Source organism: Excalfactoria chinensis, chromosome 2, assembly GCF_039878825.1.
Source record: "Excalfactoria chinensis isolate bCotChi1 chromosome 2, bCotChi1.hap2, whole genome shotgun sequence".
NCBI classification, from domain to species: domain Eukaryota; kingdom Metazoa; phylum Chordata; class Aves; order Galliformes; family Phasianidae; genus Excalfactoria; species Excalfactoria chinensis.
Window position 1 is genome coordinate 57,959,374 of NC_092826.1, and position 21,407 is coordinate 57,980,780.

Below are 21,407 nucleotides of genomic sequence, written 5' to 3' on the forward strand. Positions count from 1 at the left end.
GCGTTTCTGGAGGCATTCAGGAACTGCGTGGATGTGGCACTGAGGGATGCGGTCAGTGGGCATGGTGGGAGAGGGTTGGGGTTGGACTAGGTGGTCTTAATAGTCTTTTCCAACCGTAAAGATTCTGTGATTCTACGGGATGGCTATTAATTTCAGTTAGTATTTCAGTTACTATTGCTAGTCTCTTCTCGCCCCAAAGCCCTGGGCAGCCTGAGCTGGTGTGTGCTGTGTGGCTCTGCCCACAGCAGGGGGTTGCGACTGTGTGGGGCTTTAAGCTCCTTTCCAACCCAAGCCATTCCCTGATTCACCACGTTTAGTTCATTTTAACTCTCTTTAGAACATCCGCACCTCGCAAGGAGCAGCCCAACCACACGCACATCCACTCAGGCTCTCAGAACCAAGCCCCCCCTCAGCACTCACCCCCGCAGCCCACGCCCAGCCCGACCCGCCTCTCAGGCCCTCTCCCGCCCCCAGCGCCCGCCGCCTCGTGACACCGCCCTCCTTCCCCATTGGTCGCCGCACCCGGAAGGGGCGGGGTGACCGCTGACCCGCGTGTGCGTCGGCTGAGGGGCGGCCGCGGGTGGGGGTCTCGGCGGTGGGCTGCTGGCTAACGGCAGCCGGCGTCGCGGCCTCCTCCTCTCCATTTCCCTTCTCCTGCGGTGTCCGAGCTGCGGGGCAGCGATCGGGTAGGCGTGTGCTCGCTCCACGGCGGGGCGGGGCCGGCAGCCGCGTGGCGGCGGCTCGGGGCGGGGTGCCGCCGGCTGAGGTGTGGTGAGGAGATGAGATGAGGATAAGGAGATGAGCGATAGCGGCGTGTGAAGTAACTGTTGGGGCGTGCGAAATGCTTGCCTCGTTGGTCGGGGGAGAGCTGTGAGAAATGAGCGGTGCAGGGTTTGGAATTCCGCTTTTAAAGCAAAAGCGTGTAATTTATAATATTCCTCGCTAATACGAGGTCGAAACCTGAAAAGATAAGTCTTATCTTAAGCGTGAGGAAGGCCGCGTATTAAGCTCAGTTGGCACGGCTGTGAGGATGCTGGCATCGTTTTCTCTCGTGTTAGTTAGCTGCCTCAGGCCGAGCTGAGGTGAGCTCACACCATGAGGTGTGATTCTGGCCGGGGAAGGTGCTGTGCTGTGAGGCTGCAGGGCTGAGAGGGCCACTGTGTGCTGACAAGTCTGTATGGCTCTTCTCTGAGTACTTCGGTAGCTTCAGAGAGGCTTTTTTGCTAGTTCTGGAAGTTTATGGCAGGTTAAGACATATGCAAACTGATAAACTTTTAAATTTATTTTTATTTTCCCATTTAATGCCTAATAGGACTAATGGAGAGTACGGTATCTGTCACGTTCCTTGTATCGTTTTTCATACTGTTGTGTGAAAGTTACCATCATGGAGTGGAGACGACTACTGTTGTGCAGACACTGGAGAGAACGTTTCCAGAAAAGGCAGCTGGCGTTAACGATGATATGGCAGGATTAAGGCAGAAGCATCACCTTCAAGAACTTTTTAATCGTTATGGAGAGAACAACTCTCTGACGATTGAAGGATTTAGAAAACTGATCCAGAATATAGGGATAGATAAAATGAAAAGGATTAGAATAGATCACAACCACGATCACGACCATGAGCATCATCTTCATCATAACCATATTTCCTTGAGTAAAAATTCGGAGAAGACTGCTTGTCCGAACCATGAATCTGATGCTAACAAAGACCCCAGGAACAATCATTCAAAGGAACCTCATAAAGCAGAGAACGTAGACCATCAGCACAACTTTGTCCACAGTAAGAATGCTGTTAATGAAATAACTGGGTCGATCAGCACTACTCCCACAGATGACAGTTCCGAACTGCAGCACTTGGAACCTGCAGAAGGCAAATCTATTGCTCACGTAGGCCTGGCTGGTTCTAACGCCGTTAACATCACAAATGGAAGCAGTACGAGTTGGCTTGCAAACACCAAGTCAAACGAATCTCTTGTTTCTCCGAAGGAACTGGAGAAAGGAAGTTACCTGTATTCCAAACTTAAAAACCCAAATAGCCAAGAGGTGAGATGCTCTGTTGTGTACTGGGAACTGAGGTCCATCGGGAGCATTGTTATGGTTTACTTGCTGGAAGCTTAATGCTTAATTGGGTCCAGGCTTTACAGTGTAACTGTGTTCATAGCAAAAACATGGAATAGTAGTTTTTCTTGAACCTAAACTCTTTGCTTTGAAAAAGTGTTATGATCACAAGCTCAGACAATCCCTACGCTATCTCATTTATGTAAGATTTAACTTGTTTTTAGAAGGGGGTATGTGTTTATAGTAGTTTGTATAGTAGTCTGTTTTCAGTAGTCCTGGTCTGTTTTCAGTAGTGCGTGGGGACAGGACTAGGGGAAATGGGCTGAAACTTCAGCATAGGAAGTTCCGCACGAATGTGCGCAAGAACTTCTTTACAGTGAGGGTGACGGAGCACTGGAACAGGCTGCCCAGGGAGGTGGTGGAGTCTCCTTCTCTGGAGATATTCAAGACCCGCCTGGACGCCTACCTGTGCAACGTGGTGTAGGGAGCCTGCTTTGGCAGGGGGGTTGGACTCGATGATGTCTAGAGGTCCCTTCCAACCCCTACAATTCTGTGATTCTGTGATATTAAATATAAACACATGTTTGTTTTTATATACTTATTTACTTACTCTAAAATACGTGATGACACTGAAGAGCTTTGTTTAGGCAAGTATATACGTGTTAGCAATACTCAGTGGGAAAACTCCCTTTACTTCATGCAAAAGCAGTGAGGGAACTTCAAGTACCCAAGGCACCATGAAGTGAATACTCTAATACTGTTTTCCTGAAATGAATTACTTGCCATGTAAGTGCAGCCAAAAGCCGTGTGCACGTGTGACTGTGTTTATAGAGCTTGTACTTCTCTGCACATGGGCAGGAAATAAGTACTGTGTGCCCCCGATTTGGAAATAACTAAAGAAGAGAAGTTTGCTGCAAAATGATGCCTGTTATTTTAAGGTAGTGAAAAAGAGTGCTGCTAAAGTCAGTCTTTTTATCATAGACAGTTCTGTTTCACAATCTTTCTCCACTAAGAGCTTTAAAAAAAACAAGTGTCCTTCTGGAGTCTTAATTACGTGGTTATTCTAGTTAATTCAGAGCAGGTATGTGCAGCGTTTGATTAGTGGGTGCTGGATGTGTGAGTAATTGCTGCATTCTGCACAATCAGAGCAGAAGTGCTGCTGTGGGAATCAAGGGGAGAACCGAATCCTATAGGTCATGGGGTGGGAAGTTCTTTACTGAAGGAGCTGTGCGGTGGTAGGGCTCTGTGGAAGACTTTCCATGGTAGTAACATATAACAAAGCTGAAGGTCTTTTTTGTGTTACTTCCTTACACTGCCTCTAAATCAGAAGTGTTAGGTTGTTTCTAATCTCAAAACAAACCATCTGTCCTCCTTGTGCTGAGGATGTGCGATAATCACGCATCAGCTGTCAGCCCTACCCAGCTCACCTTCAGGGCCAGAAGAGAGGATGGAGGCGCACTTCTTACTGAAGTGATTTGTTACTGCTTTGTAATTACTGTCCATATAGTGGCGGTCATGTGGGATTGCTACTGATTTCAATTGAGATGGGCTACGCTGTCATTTTAAGATACGGTATTTTGATTCTGGCTAACTTTAAGAAATGTCTTTCCGCAGTGCTCCAGCGCGTCAAAGCTGATGCAGTCCCATGGAATAAGCACTGAAGTATTGTTGTCTGCCACAGAATTTAGCTATCTCTGCCCAGCTCTTATTAATCAGATTGATGGGAAGTACTGCATAGTCCATGCGAGTAGTGAAAAAGCTGAAACTCCTCCTAAAGGTTATTCCCTGCAAATAGGTAGGTGATTTTTTTTCTAATGTGAAATAAAAGCCTGCTCAAAACCCACTTATGTTATGAATTTCAGAAATGCATTTCAAAGCTGAAAGAAGCTCATGATTTTTCCTTTAGCGCTTCTTATCTTGCGTGGGCATAAATCTTTATGGCCCTCTGCTTAACTGCTGCCTAACCAGGTGATAAGATTATTTGATTTATAAAAAAAATGTTAAGCAAACAGCATCTCACGTAGCAGTTGTTTACATCTTCTTTTTCTTCTTTTAACAGCTTGGATTGGCGGCTTTATCTCCATCTCAGTCATCAGTTTCCTTTCCTTATTGGGGGTTATACTGGTGCCTCTGATGAATCGTGTGTTTTTCAAATTTCTTCTAAGTTTTCTTGTGGCATTGGCTGTGGGGACTTTAAGCGGAGATGCCTTCTTACATCTCCTTCCACATGTGAGTATCAATTACTGTTTCATTAGTTATTTCAAGAGGGATGTACTGACAGCTGTTTGTGCCTGTTAGTGGTGGTTTCATTAATTAACATATGCTAGTAATTAATAAAACATATGCTAGTAAGATAAGATTATTTACTAGAAATATATATATATATTTTTCTCCTAATAACTTCCTGTTTGGAGCTGTTTGTATTATTTCTGTCAGTCTTACAGCATAACATTTCACACCCCTTTCTCTCAAGCTGTATCCTGTTTTCTCAGTCACGCATGCTGCCAAATCATGCACAGTTTGTTGCCCACGAGAGTTTTGCATGTTTTTCTAGTCTCTTATTGCAGTGTCATGTCTTTTTTTTTCCTCCATCAGTTTCTTGAACCTTATAGTCAGCAGAAATAGTTCACTGTGCTCTTTAAATGGGGAACAGAAAATCCAGTTTCATGTTATCAGACATGTATGTTGATTGCTTATCTATTGTAAAGTTTTTTATCAGAATCGAACATTTCTAGTCCTAAACAAACCATTACTTAATAAGCATGTTCTGTTACTAATAGGTGATATGGACAATAAAGTTGGAATATGCTTATAACATTTCAAAGTTTCTCAAAGCTCTTAATCCAGCTTCCAGGTAAGATGTACGAAACAACAGGTTTCAGAGCCCTGTGAGTTCTTTCTGTTTATTTCTGTTAGTCTTGAACTTTCCACGTGAGGCCACTGAAAATCTAAATGTGCATGCATGTGTGCATTATACCTGCAAGCAGCTTCACTGAGAGAATGAATGCCGGGATTGTTCTCAGTAGCTTTTGTCAAGAGATTTTCCTTGTAATTGTTAGAGGCTGTATCCAGAGCATCTAACCCATTGTAAGTGCTTACACCTCAAGATTTGAGGAGTGTGTGCAGAAAGTTTTGTATGTTTCTTTTGTTGTCAGTTCTTCTGAATATGATCGTTTTCCCCCTCTTGCTTCTCCCTTTAGTCTCACGGAAACCACCACCATCACCATGAAAAGGCTTCACTTGAACAGAACAAAGGTCCTCTGTTCAAGCATCTTGTTTTTCAAAGTACAGAAGAGAGTGCTTACCTGGATTCTACATGGAAGGGACTTACCGCGCTGGGAGGCTTGTATTTTATGTTTCTAGCGGAGCATTTGATCACTTTAATAAAGCAGTTTAAAGACAAGAAGAAAAAGGTAGAGAAACGATTACTTTCTCTGCTCTGTTTTACTTCTTTTGTTGACTTTGATGCTTTCAAACTGGGCAGTGGGTGGTTTTTATTTCTTTTGCTTTGTTTTGTGTGGTCATGTTTGGGAAGAGCTCCGAACTATCTCCTTTAACCAGAGAGGTAGTATGTGTGGGTTGTTTAAGAAGCACACGGCTATGTTTTAAGTTAGAAATTTAAGAAGTCATTGTTCATTATTGATTTCTTTCTGACTTCTCAAGGAGGTTATAGAAATGTGTAATTCTTTAAATTGTTCTTTTAAATCTCAAGCTGGATGAAATGAGATGGCCTCGTGCAGTTATCACATTACTGCTGAGGGAGTACTTCCTCAAAATGGGCAAGGGCAGCAGTCGCTCCTTAGGCAACTCAGCATCTGACTGCGCTGTAGAAGGTGACAGAAGGTGATGTTTTAGGTGGCAAGTTCCTCTTCTCTCTTTCAAAGTGGTAGAGCAACACAGCCTTCACATTACTATGCTGTGTTTTATGTGGAAGGTGTAAATAATTTCATTGAGTTGTAAACATTAGATCAGCAGATTCAGTGCAGAAGTTGTAAGCTTGTTTACTTGGGTCCCAGCTGGTTCTGTTGGTGTGGTTGATACTGGAGTAAGCGATACCAACTGTGAGTGACAGGATCATTTCCACCATCTTTAATTAAATGTATTCACAAGGAGATGATGTGAAGAGTTTCAAGCAAGGCTAGTATTTTCTGTATCGGTCAGCCGCTGTTGGGTTAAGGCACAAGGCTTTCTAGGCAGCCACTGATCATAAACTTTTATGATACTGATGTTAGTGAGCAATGAATAGGGATTTTTATTTGGCTTTTCTTCAGTATGGCAGTGTTAAGCACCACACCGGCGTTACAGATCTAGCAGAGTGGTTCTTGTTTAGCATATTTCTATGTTTTTTCCACAGAAGTACATAGTATTTACTTACTCACGTTCATTTTTTCACTCTTTTGAAGCCTGGGGAACTTCTGTCTTTTTACTGTACTTAAGAGTTTCTAATGTTCCTACTCGGCCTCCTTTATATGGCTTCCATGTTGTCCTCTTTCTGTGCAGCTGCATAAATGTTGTGAATATAATGTTGCTCATGTATATCCTGAAAATAAGTAAAATATTCATAACTCCAGTATTTTCTTTTGGAATAAGAAAAAAAATGAAGATGATGGAGAAAGTAAGAAGTTTTCAGCGAATGAAGAAAAGTTAGATACAGATGATCGTAAGTCTCAGTAATATCACCGCACAGTTGTTCTTGTGCAACAGCACAGCTTAAAAACGCACTGTATCTGATTGACGGCAGTTTATTCATTCGATTCTTACTGTAGGTTGAATCGCTACCTACTTCCAACCTAACAAACCTTTCTGAAGAAGGCAATGGATTTGGTTTAGAAATGAGTGTTTTGAAGTCATTCTGAGTAGCTCTACTGGCTATGCCTGTTGCATATGTAGATGTACCTAATGACTTCTACGCTTCTCCTATTAGACTGCTAGATGTTGGATACAGAAGTCTAAATAATAGACCGTGCATATTTTACATCCATTTTTTTGTGTGTTTGATCGTTTATTCTTAAAGTTGATAATCCATAATCCAGGATGCTAAAGTACTTGATTAGCAAATGGTCGGATGTCCTGAAGATCGTGTTGCAAACAAAGCCACACCTCACAAGGTATTTGTAGGCTCTTGTAGCTAAGAGCAGCTTCCAGTTTTTCTAGGAGATAATTTTCTGTCTAAAGAAAGAGATCTCAGCAATGCAGGAAAAGAACTGCAGGCAAAGAATATAACAAGACTGGAGAGTTTGTCAGATAAAATAGTCAGTGTTAGCGTATTGTTTATATTCATATGAGGACGCTTTACTTTCTGTGTTAATATTCTTGTGTGTATATTTTCAAGTGCTGAAGCTTAATGAGTTGTGTATATTAATTATTTCCATACAGAATACTGGGAGCTTGCCAGAACTTTGCATAATGTGATCTCATTCTCTTGCATTCTTACTCTTTAGCCCAAAGATGAGTTAATGACATATGCATTTCAGGCTTTTTTTGTTCTGAAACAATTGAACTAACAGCTTTCACTCTATGAAATTTGAACATAGAGACTCATGCTGTTGTACTTAAATTGCACTGCGTCTTAGATGAAAGGTTTGGGGTTTGGGCTTTTTTTCCTTCTTCGATGTTTTAGGAGACATTTTTGGCCATAATGTATGGGACTGCTTTAGTGTTAGGAGACAAAGTAAAAGATTTTTATTGCTATGACATAAGAATTTTCCCCAAAATCTGATTAAAACAAAAATTGGTTGTGGAAGCATTTGGTCTGGCACTCTGGGTTATCAACTTCAACTTTTATGCTTGCTAATTTTTTTTCTTTATCACTTATTGAACTTGCTCGTTTTATCTTTGCTTCACGGATGACTTTAAAAATACATAATATTATGCTCTGGGTTTTTGTAACAGGGTCTGAGGGCTATCTAGGGGCAGACTCACAAGATCCATCGCCCTTCATTTCTCAGCAGCCAGCTGTGCAAGAAGAAGAAGAAGTCATGATAGCTCATTCTCATCAAGAGGAGGCTGATAATGAATATGTATCCAGGGGCTGTAGGAACAAATGTCATTCCCACTTACACGATACTCTTGGACAGACAGATCATTTGAGTCATCACCACCACGACTACCATCACATTCTTCATCACCATCATCATCAGAACCATCATCCACACAGTCACAGTCAGCGCTACTCGCGTGAAGAACTGAAGGACGCTGGAATAGCAACTCTAGCGTGGATGGTGATCATGGGAGACGGACTGCACAATTTCAGTGATGGCCTAGCAATTGGTAAGTGTTGGTCTCCAGGATTTGAGCTTGGATCCTGGAGCCTCCTTTCTAGAGGGAAAATTTGATGGTAGAACTGAATTATAGAAAGTGAAATTGAGTCAGTAATCATCCTTAGTTTTTATGCTGTTCTTCATGATCTTGTATTCAGTAATTAATGCTATTCTGTGTAGTGCTTTTGTGTTGTTTGGTTGGTTTTTTTTTTAGCTGTTGGATTGGATTCATTACCAGCCCCTACAAAGTAATAGAGTCAGTTCAGCAGGAACAATCTTACTGCCTAGACAAGTCCATTCCTGTTTTAGCAGAAAGCTGGATAGTAACTGTTTTCTCACAGCAGTGTTTACAGCTATTTGGGCTCAGTCAGTTCAAAGAATAATGTGAGAAGAGACCTTCTGATTTAAGCTTTTATATTTATTTCTTTATCAAAGCTGAATAATGGAATGTAAGTTTTCTAACAGATGAGTTCTGAATGTGTGGTAGAGAAAAGATTTGCATTCAAATTACGGGCAGAATCAATTATTTCATAGCATTAGGAAGGGTTGGAAAGGAGCTATGATTTGACAGTTATGAAAAGAAAACTAGAGAGGCTTGTAAAAGCTTATTGAACAAGTGAGAGCAATAGCCTTTAAAAGTGCTGCCACGTTCAGACTAATGAAAAGGGAGATTTTTATTCTTTTAAGTTCTGGATGAGTTTGAAACCACCCATTTGATGCTTCGCCCATACTACTTACAGAATATTTCTGCTTATTTGTATGAAGACGTGAACATCTTCTGTGTCGAAAAGTGAAGGCTTTCTGGCTAAACCTAAGTTTGTTCATTTCATGTGATTGCTGCTATTGCTAATTTCTCTCAGTTACTTTTTCCCTTAAATCTCTTGTGATTTTTATATGGCAATGAGAGTTGAAGTGCTTTCATTTCCATCATGAAACAGTTGCACTTTAAGAAATTATGCTCTGTGATTTCAACTTTCTGCATAGCTTCAACTGAGTAACTAAAATGCTGAATGCTTTTTGTTTCCATGCTAATCTTACCTATATTTTTTTCTTCTATTTTTTGAGAGAAGTGAGGAGCCAAATATATTTGTAAATACCATAACACTATTAAATCAGCCTCTTGAGGGGGAGTATCATCAATCAGATACATTAATGTAGTACTCAGTTTGCTCAAAATGTGTTAAAACACGAATAGTCAGTGAAATATAAAATCAAATATTCCTGTTCTTAAGCTTCTCTTTTGGTTGTTATGTGTGCAGGCAGCATACAGCTTTGTCAGCTGTTTAAGTAGTTGGTAACACAGTCAGGTTTTGTATAGTTTGCCTTTGTGGCCACAAAATTAGATTTACCTTTTGTGGCTTAGCTGGACTCTCATATTTTTACTTTCTTCTAATAAGTGATAAGACTGAAAACATTGTATAAAGGCAGTAATGTGGAGGAACTCCTAGATCATTGAGGATGCAGGCATGGGAGGACGTAATTGCCTTCTGCTTTCCTTATCTAGTCTCTTCAGGAACTGAAGCCCAATTTAATTCTGAGGTCTCCTGTCTTAAGAGATAACTGTAGCTATTCTGTCTCTTTCAAAATCTGACTCAAAAACCATAAAGTAGCATTTAGAAGAAAACAGACTGATGCATAGAGAAGATTGATAGTTTTCACTAATAGCCTCTTTAGCTAGTCAAGTAGCAGTAACTTGTCACTTACGTGTTAATTACTGTGTAGATTGCAATGACTAAGTGTTTTGGAGTGCTGTGTGAAATACTCTTGTTGAGGTCTTAAATCAGAATAGCTTTAGTCTTGTACACTGCAGCTCACTGAGTTGAACTTGGAATATAGAACCACAGAATTGGGTACTCCTCAGAGGTCGCTTGAATCACAGTGCTTGGAAACACTTGGTTGGGCCAGTCATGGATATGCATAGCCACGCCTTGGAAACTTACATGGATGAGTGTTTCTCCCTTTCTGTGGCCAGCCTCTTCTGCTCTTGCACCTCTCTCTTAATAATGAAGGTGTTAATTGTGTCCAGCCTGAAGCTCCTGTTTGTAATTTGCAGCCTTTCTGACTTGTTATCCATCACTGTTTTGAAGAGCTAGGCTCCTGCTTTTGTATCTATACTGAAGGTGGCTGTGGGCTGTTTATTCTAGCGAAGGGGAAGTTAAATAACTCCTCAAGCTATTAGACCATGTGCTGTAGGCTTCTGATTATCTTGTAAGCCTGTGGGGAAACATTCACATCCACCTTGAACTGTGTTTTAGGTAGTCTGTATCTCTCTGTGCCAGATCACTTGAGCCTGGTGGTCTCCACACCATCATCCAGGTGGGCTCCAAGCTGTGGATTTCCCTGTGCAATAGCTCTAGTTCTCAAGTGTGCCTCTAGAATTGCCTACCACTAAAAAGTTTTCTTCTTGTAGTGCTGGCCTTTATCTGACCATGTGAAGTATTGGGTGATTATTTTCTTCCAAGCACAACTCACTTCCCTGCAACTGTTGTCAGAAATGTGACAGCTTTGCCTGGGTGAAAGCTCTTGGAGTACTGGTGGAGAGATGAGCTTCTCTCCTGTGCTCTCACAACTGTTGTAGCTATCCCTCTGACAGCCCTGCTCCAGAGTCCAAGCTGCGTGCAAGCAGCTACAGACGACGGTATTCCTCTTTGCAGTATGGTATTGGGCTTATTTCAGAAATGAGTGAAATTTGGTTTGCTTTAAGAGGTTTAGAGGGCATTGTGTTGCTTTGGGTGGACATATATCAATCTTAAAAACTTCAGTGACACTTCTAAGCGCTTGCTGAAACATAAGAAGATTTGAGTGAGAATAATTGTGTGTCCTAACCTAATAAGCAGCTGTAACAATGTGTCAGCACCTGATGACTGAATATGACCTAATGTCTTTTTTTCCTGTCGTTCTGTAGGAGCAGCCTTTACTGAAGGCTTATCAAGTGGATTAAGCACGTCTGTGGCTGTGTTTTGCCATGAATTACCCCATGAGCTAGGTAAGACATGAATATTTCAGTATGCTGCAGCCACCCAGGTACTCACAGGTGCACGCTGGGGAATTGTGGGTTATTTTATTCTGTGACACAGTCCAGTTTTTTGATACGTCAGTGTATAATTGACAGATACACTGAGTGGTGTGGTTAGTATCTACAGATCGATTATCATGGTGGAAAGGGATTAAAAGTAAATGAAAATGCTCACCTGTGTATTAAGCTAGCAGGAAAACTTCAAAAGGAGTGATCTCCAGGAAGAGATCCTTGCCTGGTGGCAGTCAACCCTTAAATGAGATCTAGGAGTGGTGCAGTCAGGCTTCACCCCTTTGGTCACACAGCTGAATTGCCTTCACCTGTGCTCCCAGGGCTGACTCATTGCTTGCCCCAGGTGATCAATCAGTGGTTCAGGACGTGATTCAACATTTCCCATACAGTCAACTTCAGTCAACTTCAGTCAACTTCAGCCATATCAGACTGTCTACTCAATGATACTTCTATTTAAAACAATGTTTATGAACTGAATTAATACTCCTTTTAAAAATCTAAACATCTCCGCTACCATGTTTAACTCTCTTGTAGCCATTTACAAATTGTTCTGTATAGTTTGTAATTCTTATTCTTCAAAGCATAGATAGTGAATGGCGGAAGAGTGCATGCTAGTGATTGCTTTTGTTATGTCTGTTCAGTTTTATTCTCATGTGCTGTTGAAATTAGAATTACAATTAGTCAAAATCCTTTGTGTAGTATTGTCCCGCTTTTCCTTTTAAGTCTTATAAAGAACTGAGGGAGTTCCTCCCTTAAATTAGAGCTACTTAAAAATATTTTAGAATGCTTCTTTTTAAAGTCTAAAGTGATCAGAATTCATGACTGCAGTTTCATATAGAAATGCCTATAAGTTTACTGTTATGCCCTGCTCTTGAGAGCAGGACTCAACTTTTGGGTTGAGCTCTGGAGAAGCAGCTCAGGGGAAAGCTTACCACTCTTTACAGTTCCCGGAGAGGAGGCTGTGGTGAGGTGGGGGTCTGTCTCTTCTGTATATTCATCAATAGGATGAGAGGGAATGGTCCCAAGTTGCACTGGGGGGAGATTCAGGTTGGGTGTTAGGGAAAATTTCTTCTCAGAAAGAGTGGTCAGGTGCTGGCATGAGCTGCTTGGAGAGATGGTGGAGTCACCAACCCTGAAGGTGTTCAAGAAACATTTAGGTGTTGTACTGAGGGATGCGGTATAGTGAGGAAATGTTGGTGATAGGTGGATAGTTGGACTGGATGATCTTGAAGGTATTTTCCAACCTTGGTGATTCTATGATTTCCTTTCCAATTGTTGAAGTGTTTTGAACATGTAACTGATATTTCTGTCTTAGTCACCATGGTCTTACATGGAGTTCAGAATGAGGAGAGAATGTTTTGCTTGCTCTTCTTAAAGTGATTTAATCCTCTAGAAAGTGAACTGCTCAATTACATTTAACAGAGCTTGTAAGCCAGCGTGTATATATCAAAGCATTTATTAAATGATACATCTGGCTGTCTGTACAATTAGTTGTAGAAATAAATTACTTTCTCTGGAGAACATACGTGATTTTATGGCAAGGGAGAAATTATCTTGTTCATCTTAATATAAATTCTGTAGGAACTGCACAACTTCTATGAACTACACATACAAGGTGTCATTAATATAAGCATACAGAATAAATTCATGTTATACATCCGCTGTTTTGGATTCAAATGTTGTATTTGCTTTCAGACAAGAAATGCTTCTAAAATTTAAATCCGGCTATTTTGGTCAACACAGAAAATTTACTGTGAAAACCTTGTTTAACAGAGAACATGGAGTGGTGTAGGAATACGAAACACATTGGGCTAGCTGGTGTTGACTGGGGAGGAAATACTGTTCTTACTGCTAAGCAGTGTTCATAACGTTCTACCAGTTAATCGTAATTGTACCATCTCCTGGGAAAAGCTGCTGCAACAAACTTCTCAACTCCACTTTGGAGACTGCTTGTAATTATTGTAACTGGAGAGAAATTACTTGTTTTTTCAATACAGACAGTTTTGGTGTTGTTTTTTTCCAAACAATAAGCTTGCATTATTTTACTCTCTTTTGTTTAGATATATTATACTGATCTTAGAACAGATTTCTACACTGAATGATGGGAGTTCTTTCTGGCTGATAACTTCTGTTCTGTTTTCTCCTGCTGTAGGAGATTTTGCCGTACTTCTAAAAGCTGGTATGACTGTCAAGCAGGCTGTGCTTTACAATGCTCTGTCAGCAATGTTGGCCTACCTTGGAATGGCGACTGGGATACTTATTGGTCATTACGCGGACAATGTTTCCATGTGGATATTTGCACTTACTGCTGGCTTATTCATGTATGTGGCGCTTGTGGATATGGTAAGTGGTTGTGTTTACATATCCCGTGTTACACATTGCGTAGTGTAAGAATTGATATCAATTAACCTTTGATCATAAATAATTCTGCTCTCTCTCCTCCCAGCGTTTCTTTGGTGGTTGAAGGTACTGAGAAGCGCTCAGTTAAATGTCCAGGTGCAAGATTGCTTGTAGTTAGTTTAGTGTTGGTGCAGATGGTGTGCAACTTGTAGTCTTGCTGGCTTTCTCCACCACCAAACGCGATCTGCATTTTGCAGCAAATCATTAGTGCTTCTTTTGGTGAAGCTGGGATTGTATTAAAATCTCTCCTGTATCAGGATTACGTTTGTACAGAAGTACAAAGTGCTTAGTGGATGTTCATGGAAGCGTAAGTGTCATTTTAAGAGTAAAATGCTTGGTGTGGCTTGATGAAATCAGCTGGTAAATAAGCTAGCCCTTTACTCCAGGTATAATTAAGGCATCAGCCTAATTATCATGGAAACAGTAATTAGACCACTACCGATTCTCTGTGTGTGTAAATAGCTTATATGAAAGTAGACAGATAATATTACTCATGTTGAGTTACTTCTGATTCATGATGTAGTATTAATGCAGCCAACAGAAAAGTCTTGAGGGGTAAGACTGAGCTGCCGTATGCCACATCATTGAAGAGCTGTTCTAAATGACTGTTTGTTTTGAAGGCATTTAACACTGTCTTGTTTGTTTAGGTGCCTGAAATGCTCCACAACGATGCTAGCGACCATGGATGTAGCCGCTGGGGATACTTTCTGTTACAGAATGCTGGGATTCTCTTAGGTTTTGGGATAATGCTGCTCATCTCGGTGTTTGAACATAAAATTGTATTCAGCATAAACCTGTAATCTTTGCCAGGTAGAGCTTGGTGTTAAGTTATAACTGCTAGTTGTTTTTTTTATTCCATAACGGAGGGGCACACTTGGTATAGTTGGTATTTCTGTCGGTGTGTTTTGTTGTTGTCCTTGGGTTTTTCAATCCCCCAACCCTTTTTTCTCCCATAGCAATGAGAACTGTAAGGATTTTTCACTTGGAATGTAGTGTTGCATACGGTACTGCGGCAAGACAAACTCAGTAGGTCACAGCGAGTGCCAAATCTATTAATGCAGTGTCGCCTGTGGTGGGGGCCAAAGTGTTTTTGTGAACTTATTTACTGTGTGTAAATATATGCAACAGCGGCATTTTTTTTTACTTCATGTTTTTGTTGGTATAAAGAAACAAAATGTCAGTGGTTCTCATCAATCAAAACCAGTGAACAGAGAGCACAGTGAGCAGCGTAAAATAGCAAAGACATGCAGTTGGTTGCATGGATTTATACTGGTCGAAACTGATCTCTTCTCTGTCCACCTTGTTTGCAGGGGGTGGCAGGTGAGCTCACTCCATCCTCTTGGTGGTGTTTCTCCTTGTGGATTCTGTTTCCTATTCCAGTTGGTTTCTACTGCAGATGATTTCATGTGAAATCGTTTGATTGAAGTGTTTGCGACAAGTGTGTTTCACCTGCTTCTTCCCTACTGATGGAAGTTACTCTTCATAGATTCCTCAAATTGGCAACAACAGTAGGGCTATTACATCATAACAGCGTGGCTGTAGCTGTAGTATACTTGGATACTGTTAAAGAGACTTTTAAAGTAGCATTTTATCATATTTATGCTGTCTAAAATGGTGAAGTTATATCACAGTTCTTGATATCGTAGGGAGTAGTGTTAGCAGTCCTTTGCTACAACAGCCTTCTTGATTTAGCTTAGGAAATGGGATGACCAGGAAAGCTGACTCCTTCTAGTTCTGCATAATGACATAAAATAAACCTGTGCTTGCAGAACAGTTACATCCTTTCAGCTAAAGCCGGAAGACCCAATAGGGAAGCAGCATATGAAGAATAACCCACATGTACGTGAGCATGCAGTTTGTGCTTACCAGCTTGTGGTCTTAATATCTCAACCACCCTGACAGTGTCTGTAGGAAGGAAAGATGAAAAAGCCAACTGTCAAAATAAAAAACCAAACCAAACATATCTGGCATCCAGAATCCTGCACTTACAACATTGCAGAATGTGCAGGAAATGCGAGCCGTATGTGATTGTGTGCCTCAACTTTTACATAGTAAGATACGCTATCTTAACCCGCTTACTTAAAACCAGAAACAAGCCATTAGAATTTCTCTCTGATTCAACTTTACCACTGCTTCAAATCTTCTTCAGCTGAGTAAAAAGAATGAAGAGGAGGTATTTGATGATTCCGTGTTTGACAAGTTAAAGCAGTCTGGCGTATGGTGGTCTGTTGTTAAAATGAAAGCCAAAACTGTCACAACAAAAATGGATGTTTGGAATGAATTGGAAGATTTGTTATTTGTTGTTTCTTTGTCGCTGGTTGAAAAACAATGTGTGCAGGCAGTGGGCTGTTCTCTTGTTTACCTGCCTTCAATTCTTTACTCAGGTTAACCAGACTTTTATTCAAACTCCTTTCCGCAGTGATGGGAAGCTGTTCAATCAACGTTTCCAGAGCAAGCTGGAATAATCAGCAATAGATCTGTTAAGGTTTTGATGCCAGTGCTGCAGCTCATACTGAAGGCTTAAATAAGAATAGATTTTTTTCAGGCTCTTGTGTGGTGAATACTTATCCTTCCTTTTTTTAACTCTGAATTAAGCGACGGCTTGAACTTCATTTCTGTGCTTTTTTAAAAGTACTCTCCATAACAGTGGAAAATCATGGGAGGAGAATTAGTGTGCTCAGTAAAATATTTACTACATCTGAATTTGGGAGCAGAAGAAAAAGGAGCAAATCAAGCACACTTTTCCTATCCCCCAAGAAGTTACGTATCTAGAAGCTGGGAGAATTGTGCTGATGATTCCCTTTTGAAAGCAGAGTGAGCAGAGCTCGTTATCATTCTCCAGGTTGCCTGATCTGTATGGGGGATCTCAGCCTCAAAGGAAAAGCTTGTTTCTTGGATCTTCCTGCAGTCAGCATTTGGCCAGTGTCTTTGGAACAGGATTTGTCTTGTTTCCTTTGAAGTCAGGAGGCAGAGGAGGGTTAATGCATCCTAAGGTGAAGCACTGTGGTGTGCTGCAGTCTTATCCAGCGCCAACAAATCTGCACGTTATGAACCTATGAGCAGTTGTTAGGAGAGGAGAACAGGCTTCTCTTTTAGAGCGCTCATTTCATCTCTAACTGATAAAATACAGGTGCGTCCTTGCCCTGCATCAAGCACTTTACCTTTTTATTCCCCTTTCCCTTTATTCTACACTCCTGCCTTTTGGTTAACCCTCTGTACTTCCTTCAGAAGCGCACCTCTGAATAAACAGCAGATGGAGGATGGCAGAAGGGAGTCCTGCAGTTGGTGGTGCAGAGGAACCACACCGTGGTACAACAGCCATCTGCTATGTTTTTGTAGCATCTCCTTGATCTGCCATTCTGTGCTACCTCTGCTTGCTGCTTCTCACAGCAGTCTTATTCTCGTGTTCCCAAGACTGAATTAGAAAAGTTACATGTATTGTCCCACCTGTTGCTTCCCTTTCTTCCCTGCTTATAAACTGTTAGCTCTCTTGAACTTGCTCTGAAGAGAAAGTGACTTCAGGTTCTTTCAAACAATGTAAATTCTTATGGCACTTTTGCCCTTATCTGTGTTAGGACCGTTTCCAAACTGTCATAGTTAAAGCTGTGCATACAGCCCCACAGCTGATCTTTCTCTTCAGTACCCCAAGTACTTGAACATCATCATCTTTGACTCGTAGTTCTGTAGTAGAGGCTGTTCAGTCTCTGGCATGTGCACATCACTGCCACCTTCTTCAGAAAAACAAAACAAGTTTTAAAAGAGCACTCCCATCCCCTCACACCCTCATGTCAAAACTGAAGCTTCCATGCCTTGACCAGTTGGTGGTGCCTTCTCTACTGACCTCTAACCTGAGTGGTCCCAGTCAGTCCAGATCTTTGAACACTCTTCTTCGTCTGGAGGTCTCTTCTTAGCATTGCCAAATTGCAGTTGGATGTACCTGACTTTGGTTGTGCCCTGTCTAAGCAGGTCTCGCCTTTCCTGGGGTGATGCCACCAGTCATTGTTAGAGCTGATGTGCTCCAGTTCTGGCTTCTGCATTGCTTCTCATGAGCACGATGTGTTCCCAGGCAGAACGCTTGTCAAGTCATCTCTTCCCCATCCCTCTGAGCCTCTCACAGCCCTGTTACATGCCTTCTGTTCCTCACCCTCGGCCATCAGAGAAATTGAATGCACTCACTTCCTTGGTTGTGAGCTATTTCAGACATGGGTGGCTCCTGACTCAGTTTGCTTTGAATTCTTGTGGTTTCTGTTGGCCTAAAGCCTTAATTGCTGAAGTCAGAAGATGACTTCTCTTGTCTGTGTGGTAGATGGGAGACAGGAAGCAGGCGCATGGCTGTGTCCCCTATGAGATATTTAGATTGGTGACTAAACAGATATAAATCTACAGCTTCTGGTTTGTGCTTCCTGTGAGTTGCTGGCTGGCTTGCAACAAGAGAAACTGACACGAATGTATCTGCAGATCAAAATACATTACTAATAGATGAACCTGACAAATAAAACTGCCTGCAGCATGCGTGGGAAGGAGGGTGAGATGAGCTGGCTGTGAGTACTTGGGTAGGCTGGGTGCTCCAGCACATTTGGCTTTGGTGGGCAAAGCACTACGTGAGGAAACCAAAGGTGCTTCGAAATGTGCTGTTGGTAGCAGCAAGGTGACAAAGCTGGCCCATGTTTTCATTGTCAGCCTTTAGCAGAAGCAAAGGTCCTGCTTCTTAAAGGTACTTGCGGTGAAACTTGTCGTGCTTTGACAGAGGGATAGAGCAGAGCCTCTAAGCTGCCTTTTATTTTTATGCATTGATGTTTCTGAGCAGCTTGTGGTAATGTGCCTGCCTGCTGTGGCTGATAAAAGAGAGCACTTTTTGCGTCCTTGTTAACTACAATACAGAGCTGAGTGTTGAATGCAGCTGTATCCACCTTATGTAGTGCCTGCGCTGACCTTGGGCAAACAGAGCAAGGAAGGGTGGACTCTGATTTTCATCGTGCCGCGTTCTTCTTAAGCTTTTGGCTTGTGTGTGTATGTAACATCAGTCATGTGCTGTCCTTACTTGCAACAAGAGTTCTACTGCACAGATGCCAGTCCTTGCCTGAGTTCTTGACCTGCCTGGGTCAAGCAGCGTGGTTGTTCTATATTGATGGGAGATACTGTGCAGGAGCACAATGAACTGTATTTGTTTAAAAAGCATTCAAGGCTACAAGGTGTAAATCCAAGTAGCTTCTTCTGTTGCATGAATTCAGAGTCAAGCATAATTACAACTTCTGTGGAAATTAGTTTGTTCTGTTTGCCACAAATAGAAGCAGAAACCATGTTTTCATGCCATGTGTTCTTACTTGAAATGTGATTTCGGTACGTTTAAACAATGGTTGTAGCTGCCTTTGTGTTGCTGTGTGCTTGATGGAATAAACCACTGAACAAAGTGCTGTTTCTTTTGTGTTTACTTGGAACCCCACAGCTGTTTGGATTGGAAAGACCCACCCAGCCCCACCCCGTGCCATGGGCAGGGCTGCCCCCCACCAGCTCAGCTGCCCAGGGCCCCATCCAACCTGGACTGGAGTGCCTACAGGGATGGGGCACCACAGCTTCTATGGGCAGCTGTGCCAGCGCCTCACCACCCTCCAGGGAAAGAATTTCCTCCTATCATCTAATCCAAATATCCCTTATTTCACAGCTATTCCCCCTTCTCCTGTCACTATCAGACCATGTAGAAAGTCTATTTCCCTCCTGTTTATAAGCTCCCTTTAAGTAGCAGAAGGCTGCAATGATGTCTCCCCACAGCCTTCTCTGCCCTGGACAAGCTCAGTTCCCTCAGCCTGCCTCCATAGCTTCAGCTCCCTGAGCAGAATCGCGCCCTCCTCCTAACCCGCTCCAGCCTTCCTTTTACGTGCTGGGGGCCTGGACTCAGTACTGCAGGTGGGCCCTCAGCTTCAGTTCTTTCTTCCACTTAGGAAAGTGCTTTTAATTACGCGCGATGGCGCCGTGCATCCACCACAGGGCGCCGCTCCACAGGCCGGTAGCCGGAGCGGGGCGGGGCCGCGCGTGCGCCGTGCGAGGGGCAGCATGGCGGCGGCCGAGGCGTTGGGCGCGGCGCGTTACTTCACGCGCTGGTACAAGGCAGGTGCGGCGCGGCCGGGAGGGCGGGATGGAGCGTGCCGGGGAGTCACCCTCACCCGTGTTTGTGGGCTCTCGCAGACGTGAAGGGGCGGCCGTGCGAGGATTTCTGCGTGCTGCAGCACTCCAACAGGCGAGTTGGCGGGCGGGGAGCGGGGTGTTGCTCGCCGGACCCCGCGCCCTCTGGTGGCGTCGGGGCTGTCGGTTCGCGTCGTGCCCGCGCTGCTTCCCATCTCCAAGTCCGCGCATCGAAGGGCGGTGTGAGGGGGGTGGAGGCGAAGCCGGGCACGATGCACGGGTATGGCTTTGCACCGCTACGGCACGGTGACTGCCATTCTTGTTGTTGCAGAATCTGCGTCATCACGTTGGCAGAAGCCCACCCTCTTCTTCAGCACGGGAAAACAATCACAAGTATTAATTACCAAATCAGTCCCAACTGTAGCAGGCTTCAGAATAAGGTCTCTGGGAAGTCCAAAAGGGTACGTAATGTGTGTAGCATGCAGGGAGACTTAAACATCCCTTAATAGATAATAACTTGTTTTCAACAAAATGCCAAGGATTTGGAGACTTCTTTTCTAATCGCAGACCCCTGGTGGTCTGTGACAGGATGAGGGGAAACGGCCTCAAGTTGCACCAGGGTAAGTTTAAGTTGGATATCAGGAAACATTTCTTTACAGAAAGGGTTGTTAAGCACCGGAATAGGCTCCCCATGGAAGTGTCTGAGTCACCATACCTGAATGCGTTTAAAACCATTTGGATGTGGTGCTCGGGGACATGACTTAGCAGAGGGTTGTTAGTTAGGGTAGTTTGGTTGGGTTGCGGTTGGACTCGATGATCTTGAAGGTATTTTCCAACCTGAGCAGTTCTATGATTCTACATAAGGAAGTATAACCGTGGAACCCATAATGACCTGTAGCTATCACACCTCCTTGCTTTGTTCTGTAACAGCTTGTGTTGTTGCTGATGTTTATGAAACTGTAAGAAGAGCTGTAATTAACCATAATCAGGAACATGTATGTGGTTTTTTCCCCATGCAGGGAGCTCAGTTTTTAACAGAACTTGCCCCGCTCTGCAGGATCGCCTCATCAGATGGAGAAGAATATACCATTTACAGGTAAGGATTTGTACACCCCCACCCTGACACATTGTGCACCTATTACTGAGTTTGAACACTTCTGCAGTTGCATACGAGGGCGACTGATAGAAGTGAATGAAAACATTCTTAGCAATCCAGCACTTCTGCAAGAAAAGGTGAGAAGCTTTTTTAAGCTTTTAGCCTTTATTTTACTACTTCAGTGCTAACATCATTCCTCCATTGTAGCCGTCAACCGAGGGATACATAGCAGTGGTTCTACCCAAATTTGAAGAGAGCAAGAGTGTAACTCAGGGGCTTCTGTCACCAGAAGAATACAAGGAGGTTTTATCGAAACGTCAGAATTCTTCTTCAGGAAGTTAATTATACAGGCAGCAGCTGTGTTTGATGCTAAATAAGCTGCTTGTAGCCGGCAACTTTCATGGCATTGAAAGGGCTGCGTGTCTGTTTATAAAAGTGGAACTTA

General features: G+C 42.7%; 2 protein-coding genes across 2 annotated transcripts; both read left to right on the forward strand.

The window, feature by feature from the left end:
• Positions 1 to 554: 554 nt before the first annotated feature.
• SLC39A6 (solute carrier family 39 member 6) lies at positions 555 to 19,154 on the forward strand. Its single transcript, XM_072329734.1, has 10 exons — positions 555 to 686; positions 1,313 to 2,043; positions 3,673 to 3,853; positions 4,118 to 4,287; positions 5,259 to 5,471; positions 6,649 to 6,718; positions 7,951 to 8,328; positions 11,224 to 11,304; positions 13,499 to 13,689; positions 14,394 to 19,154. Exons 2-10 carry the CDS (start codon positions 1,318 to 1,320, stop codon positions 14,544 to 14,546), a joined length of 2,163 nt encoding a protein of 720 aa, XP_072185835.1. The 5' UTR covers positions 555 to 686; positions 1,313 to 1,317; the 3' UTR covers positions 14,547 to 19,154.
• Positions 19,155 to 19,749: 595 nt separating this feature from the next.
• Positions 19,750 to 21,304, forward strand: ABITRAM (actin binding transcription modulator). Its single transcript, XM_072327514.1, has 6 exons — positions 19,750 to 19,855; positions 19,930 to 19,981; positions 20,198 to 20,327; positions 20,886 to 20,962; positions 21,030 to 21,099; positions 21,170 to 21,304. Exons 1-6 carry the CDS (start codon positions 19,798 to 19,800, stop codon positions 21,302 to 21,304), a joined length of 522 nt encoding a protein of 173 aa, XP_072183615.1. The 5' UTR covers positions 19,750 to 19,797.
• Positions 21,305 to 21,407: the final 103 nt, after the last annotated feature.